The sequence below is a fragment of the Podarcis tiliguerta genome (genome assembly GCF_965153285.1).
Source record: "Podarcis tiliguerta genome assembly, chromosome: 5".
Lineage (NCBI taxonomy): Eukaryota > Metazoa > Chordata > Lepidosauria > Squamata > Lacertidae > Podarcis > Podarcis tiliguerta.
Genome location: NC_139538.1, coordinates 680,763 through 706,223, shown reverse-complemented (window position 1 = coordinate 706,223; position 25,461 = coordinate 680,763). Strand labels below are relative to the sequence as shown.

General features: G+C 48.2%; 1 protein-coding gene across 2 annotated transcripts in view; it reads right to left on the bottom strand.

Moving 5' to 3' along the window:
* LOC310678260 (putative cation-transporting ATPase 13A4) overlaps window positions 1-25,461 on the bottom strand; it is a 52,175-nt gene that overhangs the window by 17,190 nt on the left and 9,524 nt on the right. For both annotated transcript variants that reach the window (XM_083441947.1, XM_083441948.1), the window contains exons 4-16: window positions 22,316-22,386; window positions 22,139-22,219; window positions 20,895-20,964; window positions 18,409-18,543; window positions 16,368-16,440; window positions 11,887-12,018; window positions 10,780-10,944; window positions 8,046-8,203; window positions 5,303-5,491; window positions 4,096-4,157; window positions 2,760-2,910; window positions 1,268-1,345; window positions 561-720 (exon numbers count right to left, since the gene is read on the bottom strand). In XM_083441947.1, the coding sequence (XP_083298073.1) occupies window positions 561-720; window positions 1,268-1,345; window positions 2,760-2,910; window positions 4,096-4,157; window positions 5,303-5,491; window positions 8,046-8,203; window positions 10,780-10,944; window positions 11,887-12,018; window positions 16,368-16,440; window positions 18,409-18,543; window positions 20,895-20,964; window positions 22,139-22,219; window positions 22,316-22,386 (1,525 nt within the window). The remainder of the gene's footprint in view (window positions 1-560; window positions 721-1,267; window positions 1,346-2,759; window positions 2,911-4,095; window positions 4,158-5,302; window positions 5,492-8,045; window positions 8,204-10,779; window positions 10,945-11,886; window positions 12,019-16,367; window positions 16,441-18,408; window positions 18,544-20,894; window positions 20,965-22,138; window positions 22,220-22,315; window positions 22,387-25,461) is intronic.

Sequence of the window (25,461 nt, the reverse complement as noted above, 5' to 3'; positions counted from 1 at the left end):
AGAGCATCCCTCCACGGCAGGGCAGGATCCTGGCACAGGGCAGGTCCCCAAACTCAGCTAGGCAAGGGGGGGGGCAAGTCCCAGTCCTGAGAGGCCTTGATAATAATAATAGTAATTTTTTATTTATACCCCGCCCTTCCCGGTTCAGAAAACCGGGCTCAGGGCAGCTAACGACAAATTTAAAACAATTGATGCAACAAAAAACAGCATAAAATACAGTATAAAACGTGAATAACAATAAATTCAGAATTCAAAAATCAATTTAGGGGGGAGAATCCATCCAATAAACATGAGATGACCACCAGAGCTAGCTGGCTAAATTAGTCCTATTTGGGCCAGCAAGGAGACCAGGGGAGAATTATCTGTGGGATCCCAGAGCAGGGAATCTTCATAAAAGGGGAGGGGAATAAAAGATCAGGCTAGTTCTAATTGAAAGCCAGGGGGAATAGCTCTGTCTTACAGGCCCTGTGGAAGGAGGTTCTCCGCAAAGACCACCCCCCAAAACTGGCATGGGGTGGTGGGGGGGAGAAGGGGGCAGTGCCTGCAAAGCTGTCGGTCACCTGTCTCTGGCCAGCAGAAGCCGACCACTTTCTCGGGCGCCCCCTTCATGTAGACGTGGCGCTCCCCACCAAACTCCTGGGCAACGACGGACATCCTCTGCAGCGCTGAAGAAAACGGGAACTGGCGTAAGATGGCCATGCCGCCCACGGCAGCAGCACTCTGGGGAGACAGGCAAGAGGAACAGGGCACCGGGTGCAGCGAGGGGGGAGAGGGCTCCTGGCCAGGGGTCCCAGGGGTCCGGCCCTGGAGCATAGCTGTCAACGTTTCCCTTTTTTAAAATTTCCTTATTCCGAATAGGATTCCTCGCAAGAAAAGGGGAAAGTTGACAGCTATGCCCTGGAGCAACTGCTGGGGGCATGACTTGGATCAGGGCCATGGCACTGCGGGAGGAGGGAGCTATTCAACCCCCCATCCACACGGATTATAATCACACACTCTGAAGCCCCCCCTGACAGTGACTGGGGGGGGCATTTAAATCTAGAACCTGGAGAGCAAGGGCAGGGGTGAAAGTGCTGGGCTTGGGTTCGAATCCCTGCTCAGCTATGAAACTCCCTGAGCGACCTTGGGCTAGTCGTTGTCTCTCCTTGGGCAGGAAGAGATTCATTAATCCCAGAGGGAGCCAGACTTCTGGGTCAGCAAGTTGCCTGATCTGCCTGCCCCCCCCCACTCTACCTGTCCAAGGTGAGTGACAGACACCTGGGCTCACCTGTTGGGCCTTGGCTCCTGGCCTGACTATCACGGCACCTGCCCATTCTCCATCTTCTCTGCTAGAATCCTCAATTTCCTGTTTATTCAAGTTAAATACAACAGCAGATCCCAGTTAGGATTAAAGTAGCTTGCACTCATTTAAAAGACAAGTTACCGTAACTAGCAGATTTAAAAGAATGATTTAAAAGATCAGTCTGGGAACTTCGGGGGGGGAGGGGGCGCCTTCATCCCTCACATTTATCTATTCCTATGTATTTCACCAAATTTGTACGCCGCTCAGTTGTAAAAAGATCAAAACACATCAAATCAGTTTACAAAGAGAATGAAACAATGAAAAATAAAAACAACATTCAAAAGATAAAATCTGCAATTGACAATAAAAAACAGGTCAAAACATACATTCACATTCCCTTTGTCTGGTGGCCTGGCCTGAACAAAAACTTTTTAGCAGGTGCCAAAAAAGGTACAGGGGGCAAGAATCCTAGAACTGTAGAGTTGGAAGGGACCCCGAGGGTCATCCAGTCTGACCCTCTGCAATGCAGGACTCTTTTGCCCAGAATTGGAGCAGGACCAAGGAATAACATCCGCTCCTGATAACCGGAACACGGGTCATCATCCAAAAATATTTAATTCGGAACTGAATAATTGGCTCTTTTGATTGTAGCATGATTTGGTATTGTATTAATATGGCCTGCATTGGATTGTTGTTAATGAAAAATTAATAAAAATTGTTTATATATTAAAAAGGGAATCTTTTGTCCAACGTGAGACTCAAACCCCACAACCCTGAGATTAAGAGTCTCATAATCGTATTGTTAGCCCAGAAATGGAAGCAAGAAAAAATTCCGACGAAAGAAGAATGGCAGACAAAATTGATGGACTGCGCAGAATTAGATAAAATGACAGGAAGGATTCGAAACCTGCGGGAACAGAGATTTACAGAAGATTGGAAGAAATATACAAACTATTTGAAGAGCAACTGTAATCAACAAATTATGCTAGTAGGACTACAAGAAGCTGTGTAAGGAGAAATATACGAAGTGTTACCAAGTAGAAAAAGATAGAGATATCAGTTATGAGTTAAATGTAATTGAGGAAGTGGGAAATGCATATTTAGTGATCAGATTGGAAAATTTTCAGATGAGATTGATGGAAGTCAAAAAAGTTGTATAAGATGTTAAAATATGTTTAATTACTGTTGAAAATGATATGCTGAAAATTAATAAAAATTATATAAAAATAATAATAAGAGTCTCGTGCTCTTCCGACTGAGCTATTTGAAAAGCAGTCTCTACCAAAAGAGATCCCTGTGCCCTTGGACGGGAGAGCAGGGAGAGAGATGCTCTCCTGAAGGAGCCACCGGGGGCAAAGGGCTTTCCCACCAGCCTGGCCTGCCAAGCGGCACTCCCCCCCCCACTCCCCCCCCCCGAGCTGGCACACTCCCCCCCCCCCAAGCCCTGAGCTTCTGCACAGCAAAGAGAGAGCTTCACCCAGCCGGTCGCCTCGAACATCTTCAGGTCCAGCGGATCTCCCTGGATCTTCCCGTCGAGGAGCAGCAAGGAGTGGCAGCTGGCCATGGCTCCGCACGCCAGGCCCCAGGGCAGCGGGGGGCCGGAGGAGAGGCAGTGGGCAGCCTGGAAGCTGCGGGGAGAGAGGAGAGCAGGCGGCGTGAGGCAAGCAGGGCGCCCAAAGGGACCGGCCCAAAGGGGTGTTGCAAAAAGTCTCCCAGTCCAGAATCACAGAACCGTCCAGCTGGGAGGGGCCCCCAGGGATCATCCAGTCCACCCCCCTGCAATGCAGGAACTGTAGCACAGCGCAACGTATTATTAGTCATTCTAAACCACCCTGGAAACTTTGGGCTGAAGAGCTGCGTGGAAATATGAGACGACAACAAGCAACACGTCGGCTAATAATATTGACATTTCAATCTCAGTACAGCGGACGCTGGGGTTGCAAACGGGATCCGTGCGGGATGCACACTCGCAATCTGCAGCGGCATGTCTGCACACACGCGGGTTGCAATTCAGCGCTTCTGCCCATGCACGACTGTCGAAACCTGGAAGTAGCCCATTCCGGTACTTCCGGGTTCCAGCGGTCCGCAACCCGAAAAAACACAAGCTGAAGCATCTGTAACCCAAGGTAGGACTGTATTGTATTTGAACATAATGGATTTCATTTTATATTATTGCTAGCGGATGGAGAATTATCATTGAAACAGTTCATTATCCTGGAAGAACTGTCCTGTCTGCTGCTGTGCTCAGAGCGCCCTATCGCGATGTTCGGAGCACCCAGCATCTCGTGTTTGTGGAATACTGATTGTGGAAAGGCCTTCTGCCTCCATTGCAGTGATCTTTGGCAGTGATTTCCTGCCATTTCTGTTCATGGAACATTGATTTGATCCTTATTAGTTTGTGACTCCAGGCACATGTTATACATCTTCTGTTTATGAATTTTGAAACAATGGACCCTCTGGATACGAATTAACTTCGTTCCAGGGGTCCGTCCACAACCCGAAAAGTCCGTAGGCAGAGGCACCGCTTCTGCGCACGTGTGCGGCATGATTGAGCGCTTCTGCGCACGCATGCACTTCTGCACTTCTGCGCATGCGCATGCAGCAAAACCCGGAATTATGCACTTCCGGATTTGCCTCCTTCATAACCCGAAAGTTAAGTATCCAGAGTGGTACGTAACTAGAGGGTCCACTGCAGCGTTATAAAAAACACTGTCAATATATTATTAGCCGACTTGTTGCTTATTCTTGTTTAGAGTGTTCTGTTTTGCAAGAGACAGGATTTTCTTTGGTGGAAATACAAGACAGGTAGGTACCTCTTTCCTTGGGTCAGGACCAACCCCCAGAGATCCAGTCCGTCTTCGGTTAAGGTGCCAGTCTGGGGAGGGGCAGGGGAATTGGTCAGAGGTGCCAGGATGGCGGGCAAGGACAAAAGAAGGCATTGCAAGACCTGAAGCTGGAGGAGGAGGGAGAGGAGCCAAGGGGAAAGGGCAGCTGGCCTGGGGACCTTCCTTGGGGGGTCAGGGGCCTCATCCACAGAGCTCAGCATGGAGGTAGCGTCACCCCACCCCCGGGCTCCTAGGGGGCTTCCCACTTGGTGCTCAGGGGCCCCTTCTCCCTTGGGTGCTGTGCTCCTTCGGACGCAGGGCGGAGGCTGAGAGCAAGGGGGGCTTAGCTTCATAGTCAATTACACTGTTTGAAACGTGCATTTTGTATTTGACTTCACTTAGCAATGTGAGTTTTTTGAAACGTTTAAGTTTATTTTGGTTAACTTTGTGTTAAACAAGTTGACCTCCCTTGTAATGTTTTATTTTGAAATCTTTAATATATAATTTTCTCTGAATTGTGTTGCTTTGACTGTATGTTCTATATTTGACTTTCTTCAGAATGTTTTATGGATGTTTTAATATGCTGTAAACCACTTTGAGATTTTCTGAAAAAATATAAAGGGGGATAGAATTGAAATACTGCTACTACAGTGGTACCTCTGGTTGCGAACGGGACCCATTCCAGAGGCCCGTTCGCAAAATGAAAAGAGCGCAACCCACAGCGGCGCATCTGCGCACACGAGGTCGTGATTCGCCACTTCTGCGCATGCGCATGGTGCCATTTTGTGCTTCTGCGCATATGCGAGCAGTGAAACCCAAAAGTAACCCTTTCTGGTACTTCCGGGTCGCCACAGGACGTAACCTGAAAGAACGTAACATGAAGCAGACGTAACATGAGATATGACTATACTACTAGTCCCAAACTGGGAAGAAATATTCTCCTCCAGGAGCACTGCAGCTCTGAAGACCAGTCGGAATTCAGATTTGCATCCCAAAAGCATCTGACTGGACGCTGGACGGAAGGAGGGTGTTGCACTAGGCTGGGGTGGCCACACCTGGACTGCTTGTGAACATTCTGCGGCTTCCCATCAGCCAAGCCAAGAGCCTTGAAGACCCCCGAAATCCTCCAGGCCAAGGGGGCTTCCTCTCCCTGCTGACTCCCCAGCCGGGCTGCCGGGCTCCCCTCCCCGCGCACCTTGTCGAAGCAGATGAGGTTCAGCTGGCCGCACACATTGATCCTCTGGGGGCTGATACAGAAGATCCCTTTTCTCTTCAGCCGCCTCTGGGTGTAAATGATCCCCGTGGTCAGCGCAGCCGGCAGGGCGGGAGGGACCGCAATGGTGATCACGTCCAGCGCCTTCTTCACCACCTCGCCAGCCTCCTCCTGGCTCAGGGAAGGGAGCAGAATTAGCACCCAGAGCAGCAGGGCAGGTTGGAAAGGCCACGTGAAACCCATGGCTCCTACCAGCCTCTATGGCTATGCTCTGCTTCCACAGCAAGAATAATAATAATAATAATAATAATAATAATAATAATAATAATAGTAGTAGTAACAAAAACTAACCAACAAAAAAACATTCCTAATGATACCAACCAAGAAGGCAGCCCCCAAGTAGAGGGTTCAAAATTCAGGGGCCCCCAGTAGACACTGGCAGTGACATGCTATATATATATATTTCTGTTTTACAATTTAAAATACTCATTTTACATCCTTAAGATATCAATGACTTCCCTTCTTCTCTTTCCGTGGTTCATTTTACATATCATAAATCCCAGCATATTTCACAGAAACTAGACCATTCAGTATTCCATTATTGCATCCGTCAAAAAAAATTTGGACTGTTGAATTTATCTTAATGCTGCCAACATTTTCAGCTATACACACTTATTTCCCATATATTCAATAAACATTTTCCAATCTTCTCTAAACATATGTTCTTCTGGTTCCCTTATTCTATATGTTAAGTCTGCGAGTTGTGCATATTCTTTCAGTTTAAGTTGCCACACATCTTTGGTTGGGACCTGGCTCAATTTCCATTTTGGGGGCCAAGAAAACACAGGCTGCAGTGGTAGCACACATAAATAACCTTTTTTTTGACATCTAGGAATTTCAGTCTGAATTATCCCCAACAGAAAGGACTCTGGCTTTATTGGGGAAAGTACTTTTAAACATTTTTTTCACTTCATTATGGATCAGTTCCCAATACTCTTTTACCCTTTTACAAGTCCCCCACATATGGCGGCGACACTGTTTAGGGGATCAAGGGCCACGTGTTTTCCTGTCAACAAATACAAGGAACAGAGGAAAAAGGGAAATGGCCACATGGGCAAAAGTTGGAATGTGTTTGGAAAAATAAAAGTCATAGAATCATAGAATCATAGAATCATAGAATCCTAGAGTTGGAAGAGACCACAAGGGCCATCGAGTCCAACCCCCTGCCAAGCAGGAAACACCATCAGAGCACTCCTGACATATGGTTGTCAAGCCTCTGCTTAAAGACCTCCAAAGAAGGAGACTCCACCACACTCCTTGGCAGCAAATTCCACTGTCGAACAGCTCTTACTGTCAGGAAGTTCTTCCTAATGTTTAGGTGGAATCTTCTTTCTTGTAGTTTGGATCCATTGCTCCGTGTCCGCTTCTCTGGAGCAACAGAAAACAACCTTTCTCCCTCCTCTATGTGACATCCTTTTATATATTTGAACATGGCTATCATATCCCCCCTTAACCTCCTCTTCTCCAGGCTAAACATGCCCAGCTCCCTTAGCCGTTCCTCATAAGGCATCGTTTCCAGGCCTTTGACCATTTTGGTTGCCCTCCTCTGGACACGTTCCAGTTTGTCAGTGTCCTTCTTGAACTGTGGTGCCCAGAACTGGACACATTTACTCCAGGACAGTGGGGAAGACAAAGTCTCCTGCCTTCATTTTAATATGAGATTCTGATGAACTTTCAGGCGTCTCAGAGAAACCAGCAACATGGTGCTGGCGGAAAAGTACTAAAACCAAAATGTCAAAATGGCCACGATGCAAAATGCTCAGCCGTCACATCTAGATGAAGATGATGGACTTTGCAGAACTGGTGAAGCTGACGGGAAAAATCCCAAACCAGCATGATCAAGTATTCCAAAAGGATTGCAGTAAATATCTGAAAGATATTTCTGAAAGATATTCCAGTATACCTGAAGGAGCGTCTCCACCTCCATCGTTCTGCCCGGACGCTGAGGTCCAGCACCGAGAGCCTTCTGGCGGTTCCCTCCCTGCGAGAAGCGAGGTTGCAGGGAAGCAGGCAGAGGGCCTTCTCGGTGGTAGCACCCGCCCTGTGGAACACCTTGCCATCAGATGTCAAAGAAAAACAACGACCAGACTTATAGAAGACATCTGAAGGCAGCCCTGTTTAGGGAAGCTTTTAATGTTTGATGTATTACAGTATTTTAATATTTTTTTGGAAGCTGCCCAGAGTGGCTGGGGAAGCCCAGCCAGATGGGCGGGGTATAAATAAATTATTATTATTATTATTATTATTATTATTATTATTATTATGTAACCAATTAACATCACCAGCAGGGGTGTCTGAAGACTTGCAATGAGAAATTTTCTATCTCTCTACCTTTATTTAAATTTTGAGCCATTTTGTAATGAGTGTAATTAGAACTGGAAAACGTATAAAATACAGTGATATAAGGGTTAATTTTGAAAGCCCTGAGGCCGGAGGGAAGGAGGTTGATAGGCTCTAAAGAGCCAGGGAGGAAAAGTAGATAATAATGATGTGAATGTATAATATTAAATGGAAAATAAATAAAAATTCTGTGTGTGTGTGTCTGTGTCACATCTGTGCAAAGAGTGTCTCCCCGGTTTCTGAAGGGAGGGGTTTCTGAGCAGGGTTCTCCCCTCCCCCTGGAGGATCCCATGGGAGATCCACTCTTTGGGCGCCAACCGCTCACCCCGTTGAGGACAAAGACGCAGACGGCATAGACCATCCCGACGGCCGCGATCCCAATGAGGCAGAGGAGGAAGCGGATGCCGTCCCTGTAGAGGCGGAAATTCAGGGGCTTTGGGTACAGAATGGACCTCACCAGGTCGCCTTTCGCTGTGTTGAAACCTGGAAGGCAGAGCAGGAGAAGCTGAGAAGAGCCTGGGCTGGATGAGGCCAGTGGCCCACCCCGTCCAGCCCCCTGCTCTCACAGTGGCCGAGCAGATGCCCCAGGGGGGATCCTGAAGGCCGGATCTGAGCACAAGGACAACACCCCCGCCTTGGTTTTCCAGCAACTGGGATTTGTGGGATGTGATCCATGAGAGGCAGGCAAGTACAACATTCCTTGTTTTCCTAGAGTGAACATGCAAGGGGATGTTGGTCCAGCCAGCTGAAACTTCCTGTTCCTCCTGGGCTGGAGCATCCTTCCTTTTGCATGTGATAGAAGGTGAGTGTGACCTTACCTGTCCAGGTAACAAAAGGACGAGTCAAGCAGCACTCTCTCTCTTTTTCACCTCTTTCTTCATTTGACCAGCTTCTAGCTAGGACTGCTCTGCTAGCTCTCAGCTAGCAGAAGCACTGGGATTATTCCCCCATATGGGGTAGATTCACATGTACATATTCATAACTAAGTCTTCCTTCAGGAATCCAACTGTGAACTGATGTAAGTAAACTTCCTTTATTGATTTTGAATAAGATTGCCACATCCTTATTATTTTAAGAGGGATTCAAGGGAACATACCAGGAACGTACAGTGGTACCTCAGGTTACATATGCTTCAGGTTACATACGCTTCAGGTTACAGACTCCGCAAGCCCAGAAATAGTACCTTGGGTTGAGAACTTTGCTTCAGGATGAGAACAGAAATGGCGCGGCGGTGGCGCAGCAGCAGCAGGAGGCCCCATTAGCTAAAGTGGTGTTTCAGGTTAAGAACAGTTTCAGGTTAAGAATGGACCTCCGGAACAAATTAAGTACGTAACCAGAGGTACCACTGTACAATTCAATCTGAGACAGTCTGAATTGTATAATAGTGAGAAGCTTACACAAGCCTGCAACCAGCTATCTGCTGTGCATGTAAAAGGGGAATGGAACTCTGCTAAGTAAAGGATTTTGCTAGTGCAAGTTAGGAAGGATATTAATTAACAATATATCCTCTCCTGCCACCCTGGACATTGCCACAGGATTCAGAAGCATGGCTGCCTCATATAATAATGTGATGCAATGTAATAATATCTGAGGGCGGACCAACAACCATCCTGGCTGGTCTTCTCCTCCTCCATGAATGTGCACAATCCTTTTCTAAAGCCATTGAGATGAGTGGCCGTTGCTGCCTCCTGTGGGATGGAGTTCCACAGTTCAACTAGAGCACCCAAAATGCAAACAGCAAAAGGGGAGCCTCAACGCCCAACAGCTCTGAGTTACAAGTCCCTAAAAGTGGGTCTGGGCTGAGGGTGGGGTTAGGGAGAGCTTGAGAGTTTGGGGGTGCAGTTCCAGAAGTGAGGGTTCAGGTCAGAAGATGAGAAGCAGAATAAGGAGATAGTGGATGCTGGGTTTCTCTGAATGGTTAATTGATGGTTAATTATTATTATTTTTAAATACAGTTTTTTCTATATGCCTTTATGCAAGAAATACTGTGAACCGCTTTCTTTTTCTCCCCTGTGAACTAAGGTAGAAGGTAAAGGACCCCTGACAGTTAAGTCCAGTGGTGAACGACTCTGGGGTTGCGGCGCTCATCTCGCTTTATTGGCCGAGGGAGCCGGCGTACAGCTTCCGGGTCATGTGGCCAGCATGACTAAGCCGCTTCTGGCGAACCAGAGCAGCGCACAGAAACGCCGTTTACCTTCCCGCCAGAGCGGTACCTATTTATCTATTTGCACTCTGACGTGGGCAGGGGCAGGGACCGAGGTGGGCAGGAGCAGGGACCGAGCAACGGGAGCTCACCCTGTCACGGGGATTCGAACTGCCAACCTTCTGATCGGCAAGCCCCAGAGGCTCAGTGGCTTAGACCACAGCGCCGCCTGCGTTCCGTCCCCTCTGTGAACTAGCGGCATATAAATATTTTTGTAGATGAATGACATAAATAAACCTTGGCAAGTTCATCATCATCATTTTTTATTTGTATGCCGCCTTTCCACAGTTAAAACAATGCTCAAGGCGGCTTACAAGATGAAAAGATTTACATAATTACAAACATAGCAAAGTTGTCTTCCTTTTGACTCCTCCGGTATGGATTGGGCTAGGAAGCTTGCTGGAGGGCAGAATCCCACCCCCTTCCCTCTTTGCAGACCGAAACCCAGGACTCCACCATGTGCTCTGGCGAAGGGGAGGGGCACATGAAGAGAGCATGTCCATGGGGGGGGGGGGTTGGTCATGTTACGTTAAGGAATTCTGGAAAGCCCTGAACCCATGCCAGAGCAGCCCTGGCTCATCTGGGAGAAGGGCCCCCGTGCCCTCCCAGTTCAGATCTGGTGCCTGGACTGGGTCAACCCAGAGGCCTCTCTCCACTGGGGACGGAGGAGAGAGGGAAGGAGATGGGATTTCTGAGCTGCGATTCCTGCATTGCCGGGTGTTGGGCTCCATGGCCTTTGGGGGTCCCTCTCAGTTCTACGGATCTACAATCCAGGAGGTGACAGGATGACGCTCACCAAATCGAGCAGAAGCCCCCTCCCCCCGCCGCCCTGCTCCCGGCCAATGCCGTAACCCACCGGTACGCAGAACGACGGCTCTCACTGGACCCTTGGCCTGGATGACCTCCGTCCCACAGAAAAGAAGGTGTCTCCGGAAATCCTCGGCACAGCTCTCTCGCCAAGGCTGGCCGCTGTCCTGGTCGTCCCCAGGCAAGCAGGTCTTTGTGACTGGGATGCTCTCACCTGGGGGAGAGCAGACTTGCATTAAAGAGGCAATGGGGGGGTGGGGACTAGAGGACCTCTGGGAATCCCTTCCCAGTTCTAGGATTCTGTGCAGTGCTGGATTTACGTATAAGCTCAACAAGCTCTAGCTTAGGGCCCCACTCTCTTGGGCCCCCCCCAAAAAATGTAAAGGAAAAAACTGGATGCACATTTCCAAAATATAAAATAAAAACCAAATAAAATAAAACCTACATCCAGCAACCGTGTTTTGTGTTGTGTAGGCTCCTAGGATGTAAGTCATGGGCCCCGCCTGCTAGCCTGCTCCCTCAAATATCCCTGGTTTGCTCCTTTCTATATATAGGGTGCCTACATTCTGCTATTTTTAATTATGAGTAGTTTGAATCATATATTTACACCTATTATTATTTCATGTTAGAGCACGTTTCTAGAGACTAGTTTATGAGTCTTTGCGTTTCTGAAGGAACTTTTGTTATTGCCAAATGCCAATGTTAAGTTAGTTATGAATAAAAAATCATTTTAAGTTAAAACTTAATAATTATTTCACCATTAATAGACTTCTTCCTAATTGTATTTCAGTTCAACAATTGTTTTGATAAAATACATATTTTGTGATGTGCAAACGGCCTGAGATACCTATGAGGTCCATCAATTACCATATAGCATATATTCAAAATGAAAGAAACAGCGACAATTTGTTGTTGACAAAGGACAGCTGGACATGTAAAGGGCCCAATTAGCTTCAGAGCTGAGGGCCGCATCCAGCCTCAATCCGGCCCCGATTCTGTGGCAGCTTCTGCCTCTTCCTGCGCTGCTGAGTCTGGCTCCTGGCGCTTGGCTCTGGGGCTGCCACCTTCCCTGGGCACCTTCACCCAGGCAGGGCAGCCTTGCCCCCAGGGAGCATCCCTCAGCCGCACAAGGTAACACCACCCTCCTCCTCCTCACCTGTCAGCATGGCTTCGTTCACAACGCACTGGCCACGGATCAGGACGGCGTCGCAGGGCAGCAGGCTCCTGCCCCCTCCCAAAACCAGGGTGTCTCCGGGCACCAGATGGCGAGACTCCACCTCTTGGACACCTGGTTGGAGGGGAGAGAGGCAAAGGCTTCGCTGGAACATCAAGAGGAGCAGAGTAGAAGCTGTGGGGCACGAGCCCCCCCCCCCTGCATTCACCCCAATTCTCTTGTGGGGTGACTGGACGTCTTCCTGTTACAGTGGTATCTTGGTTTAAGTACTTAATTCATTCTGGAGGTCCGTATTTAACCTGAAACTGTTCTTAACCTGAAGCACTACTTTAGCTAATGGGGCCTCCTGCTGCTGCGCGCCGCCAGAGCCCGATTTCTGTTCTTATCCTGAAGCAAAATTCTTAACCTGAAGCACTATTTCTGGGTTAGCGGAGTCTGTAACCTGAAGTGTATGTAACCTGAAGTGTCTGTAACCCGAGGTACCACTGTAATTGTTTGTGCGTCACACACTTTTCCGTGCATTTCCCCATCACTTTCCTAGCTGCAGAAGGAAGATTTCTTGCACTAGAGGGACAAGAGCTTTATTCCACTTGAAGTTAATTTAGATGTTGTATAACCCACCCACCCCCTTCAAAACAGTTGCCAGTTCATTTCGGCACCCAATCCAAGGTGCTCCCGTTCGTGTTTAAAGCCTTAAATGGCTCAGGCTTGGGTAATGTGTGCTCAGTCAAAGCAACATACAGAAATGTGCGTTGGGCAAAATTGCATACTGATGTGCTATTCACTGATGCAGAAATGTGGGAAACGGAGAAACGGAGAGAAACCAAAAATGCCCCTCCCTGCTTCCACATGAGGACTTGGTCTGCAAACTGTTATTTAATGCAGCCTTACTGTGCCAGCTTCGCCCAACCCTCTTGGTGACTCAGGAAAGTCTGCCATGCCCCACACCTTCTGGATTCGGGCTGCACACACCCCACACGTCTAAAGCATATTCCCCATTCCCCACCACCCTGGCAATCCAGGGAACTGTAGTTTAACACACATACCCGAGCCACAATTCCCAGCACCCTTAGCCAACTAGCAGCTTCTGCTAACAGCCCTGAGGCAGCTGCAAGGATTAGAACCCGGGTCCCCGGCCAACATGAGCTCCTCACACAGGAAGGGCCAGTGAATTGAAACAAAGAACCACCGAAGCATTTAGCACATCAGTACATTTCCTCTGGCATTCGGAACCTCAGGTTTTTCTGCTTAAAATCAGGCAGCAGCAACTGGGCTTCTCCCTGGGCGTCAGATCAGGTCTCCGGTTCCATGGTTAATCATTTGGAGGAAAATGATCTTTTAGTGTAGCAGCACCTGCCCTAACTGAACAGTGGAGCCTCCATTGTGCTTTGTCCTTCTTCTTCTTTGGCAATCCCTCGTAGCCGAGTCAGATTGTCTTCCATGAACACAGTTTTAAAAGTGAGTCCATAAGTGACTGTGGAGGCCAATTCTGGACCCACACGTCCTTCCACAGTGGGGACATAGGCGGGAGTTGATCATGGTGAGGGTTTGCCAAGCGTGCCTTCCTCTTAGCACGTTTCTCCCTTGCGTCCCAAGTTTGAGTGTTTTCAAAGCCCAGGACACCTTTGGTAAAGGCTGTTCTCCAACTGGAGCACTCGCAGGCCAGTGTTTCCCAGTTGTTGGTGTTTATGCTACATTTTTTTAGATTTGCCTTGAGACAGTCTTTAAACCTCTTTTGTTGACCAACAGCATTACGCTTTCCATTTTTAAGTTCAGAATAGAGTGGTTGCTTTGGAAGACGATCATCAGGCCTCCGCACAACATGACCAGTCCAGCGAAGTTGATGTTGAAGAATCTTTGCTTCAACACTGGGGATCTTTGCTTCTTCCACTACACTGGTATTAGTTTGCCTGTCTTCCCAAGTGATGTGTAAAATTTTTGGGTGAATCTGTTGATGGAATCTTTCGAGGAGTTGGAGATGGCGTTTAGAAGTCGTCCATGTTTCACAAGCATATAGTAAGGTTGGTAGTACAATAGCTTTGTAAACAAGCATTTTGGTTTCCCTGCAAATGTCCCAGTCCTTTACTGACTTTACTCCCTTGTCCTACCTAAACAAAGACAAAACGTTCCTTTCCTTGGAGCTGAGCAGATGGGCAAACGGAAACACCCATATCAAGGGCCCCTGCGTATTGCCAGGTGGAGAGGGAAGGTGCATTAAAATGTGGGAGGTAATCCATTGGAGCATTCCTTGTTTGCGTAGAGTGGACACAGACAGGGGGATGTTTGTCCAGGCAGTTGAACTTCTGGTCTGGAGCTTCCTTCCTTTGCATGTGTCCAGGTAGATCATCATCAAACCTTTTATTGGCATAGCATTCAAACATCCAAAACAGATCAATACAGAATTCCCACTTCCCCAGTGGCACAAAACATTTGCTAAAAGAAAGGAGGCAGAGCAGTCTATCGTCACATCTCTAGGTCTCCAGGGAGATCAGACGTCTGCAGTGTATTTCGACAACAACAAAAACCAAACAGAGATATTCAGCCACTAACTTGGTGAGCTCCTGATCATTCCCCAGTGATGGAAAATGTATGACCTCCATTTGGGGATACAGAGTTGATCCAAAAATTGCTGACCGAGATCAGCATATAGTTTACAAGTGAGAACCATATGTGTGAGAGTTTCCACCAGGTCTTCACCTGGGCAAGTTCTTTCTCCTTCCACCCTGCCTGAGAACCTTTCCCAAAGGAGAATCATAGAATCCTAGAATCCTAGAATCATAGAGTTGGAAGAGACCACAAGGGCCACCGAGTCCAACCCCCTGCCAAGCAGGAAACACCATCAGAGCACTCCTGACATATGGTTGTCAAGCCTCTACTTAAAGACCTCCAAAGAAGGAGACTCCACCACACTCCTTGGCAGCAAATTCCACTGTCGAACAGCTCTTACTGTCAGGAAGTTCTTCCTAATGTTTAGGTGGAATCTTCTTTCTTGTAGTTTGGATCCATTGCTCCGTGTCCGCTTCTCTGGAGCCGCAGAAAACAACCTTTCTCCCTCCTCCATGTGACATCCCTTCATATATTTGAACATGGCTATCATATCACCCCTTAACCTCCTCTTCTCCAGGCTAAACATCCCCAGCTCCCTTAGCCGTTCCTCCCATCCTTACAAGGATGTCAGCCACACTGTATCTGTAACTGCAAGCTGAAGCCTCCCTTCATGGATCCAACTGTGAACTGAATGTGAGTAAACTTCTTGTTACTTTAAAAAGAAGCTTCTTGTGTCTTTCTTCTTTTTAGGAGGGATAAAAGGGGTCTTACCAGGAATATACTCCAATCTGAATGAAGCCAGATTAGATTGCTAAAGTAAAGAGATTCAAATGAATCTACTAACTAGCTTCCTGCTATATATTCAGGGGCGGAGGAAGGGAGGTGGGGGGGCTTTTTGCCCCGGGTGTCACCACTGAGAAGGGTGACAAAATGCCGGGTGGCACTTACCACGGAGCCTGCAGCGCACCTGAGCCATGTGTCTCTCCTGCCCAAACGGTCCACCTGCTGCCTCCCCCCCAACTATAGGGCGGCTGAGTGGGAGGAGGCAGGCAGACTCCAGACGCCCCGCAGTGCGCCCCGCCCCATGGGTGGCTCGCTCTGCCCCTGGGCGCACCGCCCCAGGCGCCCTTGCAGCTTCCTCCACTGCTGTGTGTATTGGGGAATGCACTCTGCTGTTGACTCACAAGCGTGAGAGAGGAAGGATGCTATTAAATCAATATACAGTGGTACCTCAGGTTAAGTACTTAATTCATTCCGGAGGTCCGTTCTTAACCTGAAACTGTTCTTAACCTGAAGCACCACTTTAGCTAATGGGGCCTCCTGCTGCCGCCGCGCCGCCAGAGCACGATTTCTGTTCCCACCCTGAAGCAAAGTTCTTAACCCAAGGTACAGTGGTACCTCTGGATGCGAACAGCATCTGTTCCGGAGCCCCGTTGGCGTCCTGAAGTGAATGCAACCCACGTCTGCAATTCGCTGCTTCCGTGCATGAGCATGACATCAGTTTGAATGTCTGCGCATGCGCGAGCGGCAAAACCCAGAAGTAACGCGCTCTGTTACTTCCGGGTCGCCGTGGAGCGTAGCCTGAAAACGCTCAGCCTGAAGCACATTTGACCCAAGGTATGACTATACTATTTCTGGGTTAGCAGAGTCTGTAACCTGAAGCGTCTGTAACCCGAGGTACCGCTGTATCCTCTCCTAGTATCTACAACATTCCCACATAACCCTCAGCCTCACCCTCAGCCACAATTCCTGCCTTGCAGAGGGCTGAACTAGAGGACCTTTGGGGATCCCTTCCAACTCCTGGGCTGCAGTGGAGGTGGAGGGAAGGCAGAGAAGGGCGGGGAGAGGAGATCTGGACCCTCCCTGCCCAGAGTGGTGCAGCCGGCAGCAGGGACCTGCCCTGGCCCTGGGCTCACCTGTTTCCTTCCTGAGGACCTTGACCAGGACGCCATTGTGGGATTCCACCAGCCGGTGCAGCTTCACGGATTGCTGTGGGCATGGAAAGGAAAGAGGTGTGTGTCTCTGGGAAGCAGCCGGGAGCCGCCCAACGGCCCTCATTTCCCTGCTGCGCTTCCAGCGCCAGGAAAGGGAACAGGATTGGAATCCCAGTCAACCAGTTTACAGCCCAGGCAGCAGCTGTGGGGAGGTCAGCTCCCTGCTTTGAAGGGGGCCCTTCCGACCTCGCAGGATTCCAGCTGCAAAGTCTTCTTCACACAGCACAGAGTTAAACTGTGGAACTCCCTCCCACTGGAGGCAGAGACAGCCAGCAACTTGGATGGTGATGATGATGATGATAATAATAATAATAATAATAATAATAATAATAATAATAATAAAATAATAATTTATTATTTATACCCCACCCATCCGGCTGCGCTTCCCCAGCCACTCTGGACGGCTTCCAACAAAATATTAAAATACAGTAATGCATCAAACATGAAAAGCTTCCCTAAACAGGGCTGCCTTCAGATGTCTTCTAAAAGTCTGGTAGTTGCTGTTCTCTTTGACATCTAGTGGGAGGGTGTTCCACAGGGCTTTGAAAGAGGACTGGGCAAATTCATGAAGAGGGAGAGGGCTATGGATGGCTGCTGGCCACACGCTCTTCCCAGTTTGAGGCAGCCGTGCTTCTGAATCCCAGTTGCTGGAAACCACAGGAGGGAAGAGTCCTGCTCTTGTGATCAGATCCTGCAGGGAGCAGGCGAGCAGGCGCGGCCCATGACTTACATCAGGTTTTTTTCCTTTTTGGGGGGGGCAAGAGAGTGAGGCCCTGAGCTATAGCTTGTTTAGCTTATATGTAAATCCAGCATCAGGGACGTGGGTGGCGCTGTGGGTTAAACCACAGAGCCTAGGATTTGCTGATCAGAAGGTTGGCGGTTCGAATCCCCGCGATGGGGTGAGCTCCCGTTGCTCGATCCCTGCTTCTGCCAACCTAGCAGTTCGAAAGCACATCAAAGTGCAAGTAAATATTGATGGTATCTAACACCGGTGAAGTTAGCAAGGATGTATAAAGGATGTAATAAATGTTGGAAATGTAAAGAAAAAGAAGGTACATTCTATCATATGTGGTGGGAGTGTAAGAAAGTAAAAAGCTTTTGGGAAATGATATATTATAATGAATTGAAAAAAAATGTTTAAATACACTTTTGTTAAGAAACCAGAAGCGTTCTTACTTGGTATTACAGGGAATGAGATAAATAAGAAAGAAAGGAAGTTATTTTTATATGCAGTGACTGCAGCGAGAATATTAATGGCTCAGAAATGGAAGCAAGAGGAGTTACCTACATTAGAAGAATGGAGAATGAAGATGACGGACTATGCAGAACTTGATAGACTGACTGACGGGAAGGATCCGAAATCGACGAGATCAGAGATTTATAGAAGATTGGGAAAAGTTTACAGAGTATATGCATAATCTAAGTGAAAAGCAAATAACACTTGTAAGCTTTAATGAAGCTCTGTAAGAAGAAATGTTAGAATAGGAGTAAAATAAGACTTAATTTACAAAAATAATAGATGGAAGGTTTTAGAAATGTGTAAGAAATTAAGAAGGGACGGAGTATCAGTCAAGTTGAGGGAAGTCAAAAAAAAAGAGAATGGATGTAAAAAAGATGTACGAATTGTATTAATTTTATATTGGAAAACTTGAATAAAAATTATATATATATATAAAGTGCAAGTAAATAAATAGGTACCGCTCCGGCGGGAAGATAAACGGCATTTCCGTGCGCTGCTCTGGTTCACCAGAAGTGGCTTGGTCATGCTGGCCTCATGACCCGGAAGCTGTACGCTGGTTCTCTCGGCCAGTAAAGCGAGATGAGCGCCACAACCCCCAGAGTCATCTGCGACTGGACCTTATGGTCAGGGGTCCCTTTACCCTTTACCTTTAAATGTGGCACTGCCTGAGGACGATGAGACCCTCCCCCGCCTGCCTGGGCGAGACCCCTCCCTCCTGCTCACCTTCCTGAGGTCATACACGGTGAGAGAGATGGAGAGCAGAGACATGAGGATGATGGCCACAGAGTACTCAATGTATTCCTCCGCAAACCACAGGCAAACGCTGAACAGCTGGAAGACGTAGAACGGGTTCAGCACCTGCCCAGCAACAGAAAAGAGAGGGGAGGCTGGGTAAGGGGCACTCGCAGGCGGCTTTCTGCCACGACCCTCCCCTTGTGCCCCTTGGCCACACCGCCGAGAGCAGGAGCCTTGCCCCATCCTGGGCGCATTGGCAGCGCTCTCTTAGCGATACAAAACTAGCCCAAGCAAAGCCTTCTCTCTGGCATAGAATCATAGAATCATGGAATCCTAGAGTTGGAAGAGACCACAAGGGCCATCGAGTCCAACCCCCTGCCAAGCAGGAAACACCATCAGAGCACTCCTGACATATGGCTGTCAAGCCTCTGCTTAAAGACCTCCGAAGAAGGAGACTCCACCACACTCCTTGGCAGGAAATTCCAAGGTTGTTTTGAAGTGTGATCCTGTCCTCTGGGGTGTTAGCCACCCCTCCCAGTTTGGTGTCATCTGCAAATTTGATCAGGATGCCCTTCAGTCCATCATCCAAGTCGTTGAATGCAAGCCCTTTCTCTGGATTTTGATTGCTTAAACGTTTTGCAAACCGGCTTGATTGTTTTGCAATCAAGTGGTATATAAATTTTAGGAACTAAATAAAATAAAGAAATGGGAGAACCAGAAACTAGGGTGCTTTTCAGACGGCTGGGCTGGTGTTTTGGAGGGGAAGGAAATGGGGAGTCTCTTAATCTTTCTGCCCTGCAGAAAAGTCAAGATCATTGGGTGGGTGGGGGGCTCCAACTCCCCTCCTTCTCCCCCTCCCTGGCCATGCTGGCTTCTTCCTGGGGCTGATGGGAGACGGGCAACTCCTGGGGTGCCCCACTGAGGCTCAGCATCCCTGCCCCCTGGAAACTTGCTCCCCCCCCCTTTGGTCCAACCATGACACAGAAAAGCCCCCCACCCCCCATTTGCCCCAGCATGGGGGGCCTAATTCCTCCCCGGAGGCCTCTTTGCAAGCCAGGCTTTCATGAGACCGACTTGGCTCTCGGTCAGCTCCCAAAATCTCCAAATTCCGAATGGCGATGGTGGCAGGACTGGCCGCTGGAGCGAGAGCAGGATGTTCTGGCGGGAGCAGGCTAAATCTCTTGTTGATTAAAGGGCTAATCTGCCTGCCTTGGCTTCCCAGCAGGGCAGCGTCACCCTGGAGATGGGGAGAAGCTAACCGGCCCAACCGCGGGAGCCAAGGAGGACCTCAAGGAAAGAGGCAGGAGAGGACGATTCTCCAGCTGCCTATTATGTGATGCATTTGTGGGCCTTGATACCTTAATGGGGAGGTACAGTACATAAATTTAATAAAGAATAAATAAAGAACATGACATCTTGTAAAGATTTATACACCACAAAACAAAAACCCTCTCAAAGTGTTTTACAGGGGTACCTTGGTTCTCAAAAGCCTTGGTTCCCAAACACCGGAAACCCGGAATTAAGTGTTCTGGTTTTCAAACGTTTTTCAGAAGCTGAACTTCCGATGTGGCTGTCGGCTCTCGTTTCTGGGGCACCTGCACCAATCAGAAGCCACACCTTGGTTTTCAAACATTTCAGAAGTCAAACGGACCTCCAGAACGGATTAAGTTTGAGAACCAAGGTACCATTGTATTTGGCGCTTTTGGTTTTGCTATTTATTTTGTGTTTTTCTTTCTGCGGCTTTTTCAGTTAATTTGTTTTTGTGACTGTGTGGAACCCAGTTCAACTACTGATTGACCGACTGTGTGACTGCAGAAATGGATAAAAGCCCCCCATCCAAACAGTGACTATCATCAGAGAAAGCAAGAAAAAAAAATTAATTTTAATTTTTATCATCTGCAATACTGTCTTATTTATTTTATAGCACAGCACATTGATTATTGCTTTCATTTTATGGATCAATGGTCTTGCAAGAGAGTAAAACTCATGTTAAATTGCTGTTTTAGCTGTTGTTTTTAAATGTCTGGAACGGATTAATCCATTCTGCATTCCTTTCTATGAGAAAGCGTGCCTTGGTTTTGGAACGCTTCGGTTTTGGAACGAACTCTGGGAACGGATTGAGTTTGGGAACCAAGGTACCACTGTACAAAAAAAAGATAAGAGTATTTGCAGCAAGATAGATATAGATACTCCAATACTTTTGTCCCCTCATGAGAAGAGAAGACTCCCTGGAAAAGACCCTGATTTTGGGAAAGATGGAGGGAACAAGGAGAAGGGGACACAGAGGATGAGATGGTGGGACAGTGTTCTCGAAGCAACCAGCATGAGTTTGACCAAACTGCGGGAGGCAGTGGAAGACAGGAGTGCCTGGCGTGCTCTGGTCCAGGTGGTCACGAAGAGTCGGACACGACTGAACGACTAAACAACAAGATATAGATAATCTGAGATAGCTGCCTCCTGGCAGGAAGAAGCACCTCTTTGAAGAGCAGCTTCCAGACGGGCGCGATCTCGACGTCGATGGCGTTGGGCCCACAGATGACCCTCCTGCGGATGAGCAAGAGAGAGAAAAGGGAGTCCATGGGATGGCTGGTCCACCAATAATAATAATAATATAATAATACAATTTTATTTATATCCCACTCTCCCCAGGCGAAGCCGGGCTCAGAGCGGCCAACAACAGCCAAAGTAACACAGTTTACATAAAATCACAATCAATTAATTGAAATACAAGGGGCTCCTGAGGCAGCTGCCGCCCCTTCCCACGCTGGGGGGGGGGGGCAAGGGGGAGGCAAACAGCAGGAGCTTTTAAGGGACAGAAAGGGGGCGGACGTCAGGAGGACATTCCCCACCCCGTAAGGGGCTGGTTCATCAGGGACATGACCCGGCCGTGCCCTTTGAAGGATGCCTGCTTGCAATCTTCTTGGTGCCACCTTGGAGAAGGGACCTCCGTGGGGGTTCTGTCCCCCCCCCCCAGACTCTCTAGGGCTTCCATCTCAGAGGGATGGCATGTGAGGGCCATAAGAGTTGGAAGGGACCACTAGGGTCATCACCAATCCCACCCCCCTGCAATGCAGGAATCTTCTTGTCCAGCACAGGACTCGAACCCACAACTCTGAGATTCGGAGTCTTGTGCTCCACGGACTGAGCTAGCCCTGTGTGGGGCTCCTGCCTGCCCTTTTGGAGACCCCCGCCGCTCCTGCCAAGGTGAGGGGAGAGACTCCACCAGGCAAGGCCTCCTTCCACCAGCCTTGCCCCACCCTCCAGTCTCAGCTTCTCAATTTGTATTATTTTATGCACTGGGGCTTGCCGTTGTTTTATTGATTGTAGTTTCGAAATTATTTATTGTAATTGTTAAGAGTGGGTTTCTGTTTAATTTTTATACGCTGATATTATTATTCCATACTATTCTAATGATTTTTGAATGTTACTTTATTTGATTGCTTATTTTAAAGCTGTTTTATTATCACATTTTTGTATCGCATTGGATTGTTATAAGGTGTACATTCTTCAGCTTGTAAACTGCCTTGAGTATTGTAAGACAGAAAGGCGGTATACAAACAAAAAGTGATGATGATGATGCTTTGAGCGGCTGATTTTAGACCAACCACAACTTCTTCCATATAAGATGCATGTATGTTCTGATTCCTGCTTTGCAGGGGGCTGGACTAGATGAGCGCTGGGGGTCCCGTCCAACTCTAGGATTCTGTGAAGCAAGTACCTGATGCCCTGCTCTGCGCTGGTCAGCCCAGACCCAAACCTTCCATGGATCTCTGCGCAGGTGTGTGTCTCCTCGAGGACCCTGCAAGAGAAAGAGACCTGCCGTCGCACCACAAGAGAGCCTTTGTTCCTGCCCAGGGCTTTTTTGCCGGCGACAGGCGGGCGCAAGGTGACTCACCCGACCTTCACGAACCGCTTGGCAGAAAAGTCCCAGGCATATCGGATCTTCTGCACTTGGAGGCACCTCGCCTGGAAAACCAAACAATGGGCGCGAGTGTCGAGGGAGGAAAGCTGTTCCATTTAACATTTGTTAATAAGCCTGAAGCATTTTTATTACGGAATGTAGGGAAAGATCTGCCAAAAAAGCTGAAAAACATCTTCATGTATGCGACAACGGCCGAGAGAGTTTTAATAGCACAAGGATGGAAGACTGAAAATTGTATGAATTGGAATACAGGGAAGGGAGACTCGGGGAAGTCAGAGAAACAAGTTAATGCAAGATGAATATGAAGATAAGACTGTTTTTATTTCTGTTGTCTGTAGTATGTTATGTTTGTGTAATTCTGTATGTTTTTGGTGTATTGTTCGTTGTTTTTGTTTTGCTTTGTTGTTTTGTATGTAAAAACGAATAAAATATTTATAAAAAAAAAAAAGGATGGAAGACTGAAGAAACTCCAACTAAAGAATCATGGCAAGAAAAACTGATGGACTATGCAGAACTGGCAAAACTGACATATAAGCTACGGGACAAGGATAACTGTGACTTTAAGGATGAATTGGAACCCTTTAGAAAGTATCTGAAGACGCAACAAAGCGAACTGGACTCCTTGGCTGGCTTTGAATAAACAATCACAGACTTTTTATTGATAATAATCAGCTAATTAGTTTGAGGATCTATACAACTGTGTAACATGCAGGAAACAGCATTTTTAGAGAAACCAAAGACTGGAACTGAGGGAAGTCGGGGATTATGAGTGGGTGGGTTCTGTGGGGGGAGGGAGGGGGAGGGAGGAAAAATGGGGAGGGAGGAATAAGGATGATATGTTTCTGGAGGAGAGAAGCTCCAGAGCTGCAGGTGGCTAAGGTGGGATTCGAACAGGGAGCTTCCGGGGCTGCAGGTGAGGCTCTGAGCCGCCGCACGACCCTCGGCCCCAGCCAGCCTTCCTCGCAGGACCAAACTCCTCTGCTGAGACATTGTTCCCGGCAGAGTCCAGACCCTTTTCACTTTCCGCTCAGAAGTCATGACTGATGCATTAGTTTTGCTGAATGGATCTAGTATTTCGGGGTGTTGGGATTCCACCGACCCCCCGCACCCCAGCCTCCTTCTGAAACACATTCCTTGAAGGATGCCAGCCTCTAAATCTTGCCAGCCAGCACTGGAGGGTGATACATAAGAGCAGGGCTCGGCAACCTAAGGCCCGGGGGCCGGATCCGGCCCAATCGCCTTCTCAATCTGGCCTGCAGATGGTCCGGGAATCAGCGTGTTTTTACATGAGTAGAATGTGTCCTTTTATTTAAAATGCATCTCTGGGTTCTTTGTGGGGCATAGGAATTCGTTTTGCCCCCCCCCCCCAAAATAGTCATACCTCATGTTACGTTTGCTCCTTGATACGTTTTTTCAGGTTGCATCCTGCAGCCACCTGGAAGTCCCGGAAAGGGTTACTTCTGGGTTTCACCGCTCTTTGCTGCTCGCGCATGTGCAGATGCGCAAAATGACGTCACGCGCATGCGCAGAAGCACTGAATCGCAACCTGTGCGTGTGCAGACGCGCCGCTGTGTGTTATGTTCTGCTCATGTTGTGAATGGGCCTCCAGAATGGATCCCGTTCGCAACCAGAGACGCCACTGTATAGTCTGGCCCCCCACAAGGTCTGAGGGACAGTAGACCAGCCCCCTCCTGAAAAAGTTTGCTGACCCCTGCATAAGAGGGTGGGAGCTGGTGGAGCATTAATGCAGTAAAACAGAGCAATAAATCACCCTAGCAAGGGGGAACACCAGGAGGAATGGATGAAATTCCAAGACTATTGACTTAAATACGCTAAGATAATTTAATTGGAAAAACTTGCAAATATCAGATAGGCTTAGGGTTTAATTATGTGATGTTAGAGAATAAGGTGTTTAAAGTTAAAATGAAAAGAAAGAAAGATGTTAAGTAATTAAGTTAATTTTATGAGAAAAATTGGTTTTGGAAAACTGTTACAATGATATACACACTGAAATTCAGCCAGGGGGATTTGAGGATGTCACTTAACAATGTCACTAAGATTAGATCAAGTACAGTTAAGACTTAGGTATGTTTGTCCGTCTAAAATTTTGGAAAATCATTAAATAAATTGAAAATAAATCAATAAATGACCCTGGCAGGGCAGCAGTAACAGCAAGCACAGCCCTCATCCGGGGGTTGCGTTCCCAGCCGCAGCCAGACCCCTCTGCGAAGCACATGGCATCTTCTGGGATAATCCAGAGGCGCACTTGGCTACCCAGGATGATGGGAGGAGGCTTCTATGGGCGGGGCTAGAGCAGTGAGAGTGGGAGGAGCCTCTGGTGGGCAGAGCTGAGGGGAGGGGAGGAGCCAAGCAGGTTGCAGGGGCGGGACTGTAGAGGGTTGCCAGATTGTCAGCATCCGGAGTCGAAACAGCATCCGGGCAGAAATCGCTTGGATGTCCAGCAAAAAGCTCAACAACTTCTGTGTCCGGATTTTCACTTTTTGAAATATAGGAAACCTAGGGCCGTACCACATGGTAGAGCACCCCCCAGAGGCAGCAGGATTCCCTAGGGGGCCCATTATTATTATCATCATTATTATTGTTATTATTATTATTAAAGGTAAAGGTAAAGGTACCCCTGCCCGTACGGGCCAGTCTTGAAAGACTCTAGGGTTGTGCGCCCATCTCACTCTAGAGGCTGGGGGCCAGCTCTGTCCGGAGACACTTCCGGGTCACGTGGCCAGCGTGACATCACTGCTCTGGCGAGCCAGAGTCGCACACGGAAACGCCGTTTACCTTCCCGCTAGTAAGCGGTCCCTATTTATCTACTTGCCCCCGGGGGTGCTTTTGAACTGCTAGGTTGGCAGGCGCTGGGACCGAGCAACAGGAGCGCACCCCGCCGCGGGGATTCGAACTGCCGACCTTTCGATCGGCAAGCCCTAGGTGCTGAGGCTTTTACCCACAGCGCCACCTGCGTCCCATTATTATTATTATTAGAATTTATATACTGACCTATACCTGGAGGTCTCAGGATAGTTCACAGAAAAGATCACAATATATAAAATCAAAACAAGAACAATAACCCAATAACACACATCCCCCAAAAGAGCCACATTTTA